At 34.0% G+C, this 4,359-nt stretch overlaps 2 protein-coding genes across 2 annotated transcripts; both read left to right on the top strand.

Annotated features, from left to right (window-relative positions):
- Nucleotides 1-154: 154 nt before the first annotated feature.
- LOC105315396 (uncharacterized) lies at nt 155-1,127 on the top strand. The gene is made up of 3 exons (XM_020006053.1): nt 155-945; nt 997-1,052; nt 1,096-1,127. The coding sequence occupies exons 1-3, from the start codon at nt 155-157 to the stop codon at nt 1,125-1,127; spliced, it is 879 nt and encodes a 292-aa protein (XP_019861612.1).
- Nucleotides 1,128-1,287: 160 nt separating this feature from the next.
- LOC109590109 (putative ankyrin repeat protein RF_0381) lies at nt 1,288-4,311 on the top strand. The gene has a single exon (XM_020006054.1). It carries the CDS (start codon nt 1,487-1,489, stop codon nt 3,728-3,730), a length of 2,244 nt encoding a protein of 747 aa, XP_019861613.1. The 5' UTR covers nt 1,288-1,486; the 3' UTR covers nt 3,731-4,311.
- Nucleotides 4,312-4,359: the final 48 nt, after the last annotated feature.

Below are 4,359 nucleotides of genomic sequence, written 5' to 3'. Positions count from 1 at the left end.
ACACTCTGCATCATATGGTGGACACATTGAGATCCTTCAACTACTCATCCATCAATATGGTATTGATCCTAATGAAGGTGATGATAATAGTGTATCTAGTATACATATGGCATCTTATAAAGGCCACTTATCTATAGTACAATATCTAGTAGACATGTGTCACGTTCCTCCTGATCAACCAGACAATAGCAATAACACTCCATTACTGTACTCAGCAATGGGGGGCCATTCCAACCTAGTGGAATTTTTTATTGAGAGAAAGTGTGATGCTTCACGTATTAATAGTGAAGGTGCATCTTTATCATTGCTAGCTTGTCAAAGTGGAAAGTTAGCTTTAATTCACAAACTTGAAAAGCTAAATCTTTTCTCATTAAGTTCAATTGATGCTGATGGATTTAATGTGCTACATTATACAGTTAAACATAACTCTATTGAGCTTTACCAGTACCTTTTAACTCTAGCCATTAACATGAAGAATCCAAATCGCCAAACTCCACTTATTAGAGCCTCATGGCATGTGTCATCATCAGTTATTAAGTATATTGTTAGTATTCAAGGTATTGAGTCTTTATTAGCTACTGATGATCATGGTTGGTCATGTCTTCATTCAGCATGTAGTTCGATTAGTTTTGCTAAAGCTGGTATGGTGTATCATAAAGTTCTTGAGCAAAATGATGCACCAATTATTTGTAGTAATAATACTTATATAAGGTTTAATATTGATTTCATCAGTAGAAAAAAAAGAATACAAATGTTTTATTCACTTCTGAAGAAAGCTAGTAATTTCCCTAACTTTAAAATCAATGCTGTTACAAATGATGGTAATTCATTACTTCATATTGCTTCATGCAGTGGCAGTACATTACTAGTGAAAGCATTAGAAAAATATGATATCAAATGTACATTAGATAATGATGGTAGGTCTCTAGTACATTATGCTGCCTGGTCAGGTTCTACTAGTGTATTAAGTTATATCATATCTCAGTATAATCTCAGTGCTAATGATACTGATACTTATGGTTGTACACCATTAGTCTACTCCTGCTGGTCAGGTAGTATTAATTCTGTTAAATATCTTATTAATAATCATAACAGTGGTCCTAATATCACTGATAAGTATGGTATGACATGTCTTCATCATTCTTGTCGTCATGGTCATTTTGATATCACTCATTATCTCATTGAGGTACAGCATTGTGATATTAATAAAACAGATAATGAAGGACGCACATTAGTACATCATGCTGCATGGAGTGGTAACTTTGATTTAGTTCAGTATCTTATTACTGAACAAGGTTTGTCTCCTACTGCAGTTGATAAAAATGGCCTCACTGCTTTACATTATGCTTCATGGTCTCTTAACTTATCTCTTGTAAAAGAATTAATAGCTACCTATCAGTTAGATCCTCATCAAGCTGACAGTAATGGTAAGCTACCAATTCATTATGCTGCTGAATCTGGTGATATTTTACTACTGGAATTATACATGAAGAATTACAAGTGTAGTCTAAGCCTAACAGATAACAGAGGTTGGAATGTTATTCATTTTTCGTCACTAAAAGGTCACACTCACTTAATCAAGCATATCACCAGTCAGTATCCTCAATACATTAGTTTACTACACTCTACTGACAATGATGGTAGCCTAGCATTACATTTAGCCTGTCAGAGTGGTAATATTCAATTAGTGACTTTTCTAATAAGTGACATGAAGTGTGATGTCACTGCTACTGATACCTTATATGGTAGTAATTGTGTCATGTTTGCCTGTTTCTCAGGTAATCTTGATCTAGTACAATTACTGATACAACAATACAAGCTTGAGCCTATCAATATTAATAACACTGGTTACTCAGTATTACATGCAGCAGCACAGAATGGTCATACTCATATGCTGAAATGGTACAGTCAGGAGTATAGTGTGGATATTACTAATCACACTAACAATAACAAGTACACACTAGCTCATTTAGCTGCTAATGAAGGTAAGCTACATTGTCTACAGGAACTGATCAACAAGTATCAGTGTGATGTTAATGCTACTACTACTAATGGTAGTACAGTTCTTCATAAAGCATGTGAAGTAGGTCATGTTCCTGTTGTACTTTATCTCACTAGTCTTCCTCAATGTAATGTAGCAGCTAAGACTTCTAATGGATCAACAGTTCTTCACATTACCTGTGGGCACAGTGACTCTCTTCCTATACTAAAACATCTGGTAGAGAATCATCAGTTAGATCTTTGTGCTGTAAACGATGAGGGAATGGCTCCTATTCACTTAGCATGTAGTGAGGGAAGAGTGAACTTGGTTCAGTACATTATAGAACACATACCATCATCACTTGAACTACCTGACAGAGGACAAGGTTGTACTCCATTCCTTACTGCAGTACACTTCAATCAGTTAGAAGTTATTAAATATCTTATTAGTAAGAAGTGTAATCTATCAGCTACTGATGATGAAGGGTCTGGAGCAGTTCACATATCAGTAGAGAGGGGTCACTTGAATGTATTAAAATATCTCATTGATAATAATTATTGTAATCCTAATGTAATCACTCATCAAGGGCATACACCACTACATGTTGCTGTATTAGTTGATAGATTAGAAATAATAGAATATTTACTGAAAAGAACCATCCCCTCAGTGAGTGTGGCCTGGATACGTAACACTAAGTGTTTATTAGACAATCCAAAAGATTTACATTCTGATAATGTGCACGTTAATGCACAGGATATTGCAGGTAACTCACCACTCCATTTAGCTTGTAGAAAAGGACAACAAAGTATGGTAAAACTATTATCAAGAGCTATTTTTTCTGCTAGATGTCTGTTATTAGCTAACATGGAAGGACAGACACCATTACACTTAGCAGTTGCTAGAGGTCATCAAGAGAGTATAGAGGCTTTACTGTCCTCAGTCACTGGTAGTTCTACTCATCATGATCTCCTTACAGCTACTGATAATGAAGGATCCACTGTATTTCATACAGCTTGCAGTAATGGCCATATTGATGTGTTTCATTTTTTATCCAGTATTTATCCTCAAGGTGTTAATGTAATGGATAATAGAGGACGTGGTTTACTTCATGCAGCATGTGAGGGATGGGATATTGAAATAGTAAAAGAGTTAGTTGAGAAATATAAACTAGATCCTAATCTGAAGGATAAAGATGGCATCACATGCTTACACTTATTAGCAGAGAGAAAGGGAGTTGGTCTATTACAGTTTGGAATGGATATGAGAAATATAGAGATGTACCAGTACTTAAAACGTCATGTTACTAATCCAATACCTAAAGACAAGTCTGGTCGCTCTCCTCTTCATTATGCTTGCAGAGCAAATAATATTCCTATTGCACGTTTTCTAGTAGACACTATTCAATCATGTAGTTCTGATGATCCTGATAATAATGGATACACTTCAGTTCATGCCGCATGTGAAGCTGGTAGTATGGAGTTAGTATATTACTTTTTAAATATTTTAAAATGCAATGCTAATGCTGAAACAAGTGACTTTAAAACCCTAATTTATTTTGCTGGTAAAAGTGCTAACTTGGAGCTTGTCCAGTTTCTAGTTGAAAGATATAATTTAAAACCTCGTCTACATGATATTGAAGTAGCTCGGGCCACTAGTCCTGATTCATCAATAGTTAGGTATCTTGAAAAGGTCCATCATGATATGATTCTTGATATGGTGAAAGAGCAAAGAAGAAAGTTTTCAAAGTGAACAACAACAGGTGCAGGTATTGAGGAACATCACAGCACAAAAAGAATCAAATTAGGAGAGGATGAGGCATATAAGGAATGACAATCATGTTTCAAATGACTTCACTTTCATTCTTCTATACTTGATAAGGCACACATCTTCCTTTCTTGCTCTCTGGCCAACATCCACTCTACCTTAATTTCCTTATTTCTCAAACCATGCAAGCATTACAACAAATAAAGTATCATTATCATAATTTTAATATCACAGTATTCATTTTTGTAATACATGGTTTCTAAAAATGGTTATTTTATTTTCTTACTATATTATTTTTTACCTTTGCTTGACAAGGGATCCTTCAATGGTTTCTAACATTAGTTTAATGCATCACATTCTACATCTTTTATACTTGACATGTGTACATACTTGTATGTACATGTATTGTATTTAAATGTGTTTACTTTTTTCTTTTTCTCTCTACCTTGAACCTTCTCTTTATACCAATTATTGCTGTTGCTGTTACTTATATATTATGATGTAATAATTGCTTTTTATAATTTTGCACATGATCCATGCATATAAGTATTATGCTCAATTTTTAATATTTTGATAAAATTATTATTAAAAAATAAATTTTTAAAATTAAAAAA

This window comes from Amphimedon queenslandica, unplaced genomic scaffold (genome assembly GCF_000090795.2).
Source record: "Amphimedon queenslandica unplaced genomic scaffold, v1.1 AMPQUscaffold_10491, whole genome shotgun sequence".
Classification (NCBI taxonomy): Eukaryota; Metazoa; Porifera; class Demospongiae; order Haplosclerida; family Niphatidae; genus Amphimedon; species Amphimedon queenslandica.
The sequence above is the reverse complement of the archived record's forward strand: the minus strand, read 5'-3'. Positions and strand labels throughout refer to the sequence as shown.

Excerpts from the sequence above, each read along its gene's own strand:
- LOC105315396 (XM_020006053.1), top strand. The coding sequence starts at position 155 with ATGTGTCACGTTCCTCCTGATCAACCAGACAATAGCAATAACACTCCA. Across the intron at positions 946-996 it reads CTAGTACATTATGCTGCCTG|TGCTAATGATACTGATACTT; the intron begins GTCAGGTTCTAC and ends GTATAATCTCAG. Across the intron at positions 1,053-1,095 it reads AGTCTACTCCTGCTGGTCAG|TGGTCCTAATATCACTGATA; the intron begins GTAGTATTAATT and ends TAATCATAACAG.
- LOC109590109 (XM_020006054.1), top strand. The coding sequence starts at position 1,487 with ATGAAGAATTACAAGTGTAGTCTAAGCCTAACAGATAACAGAGGTTGG.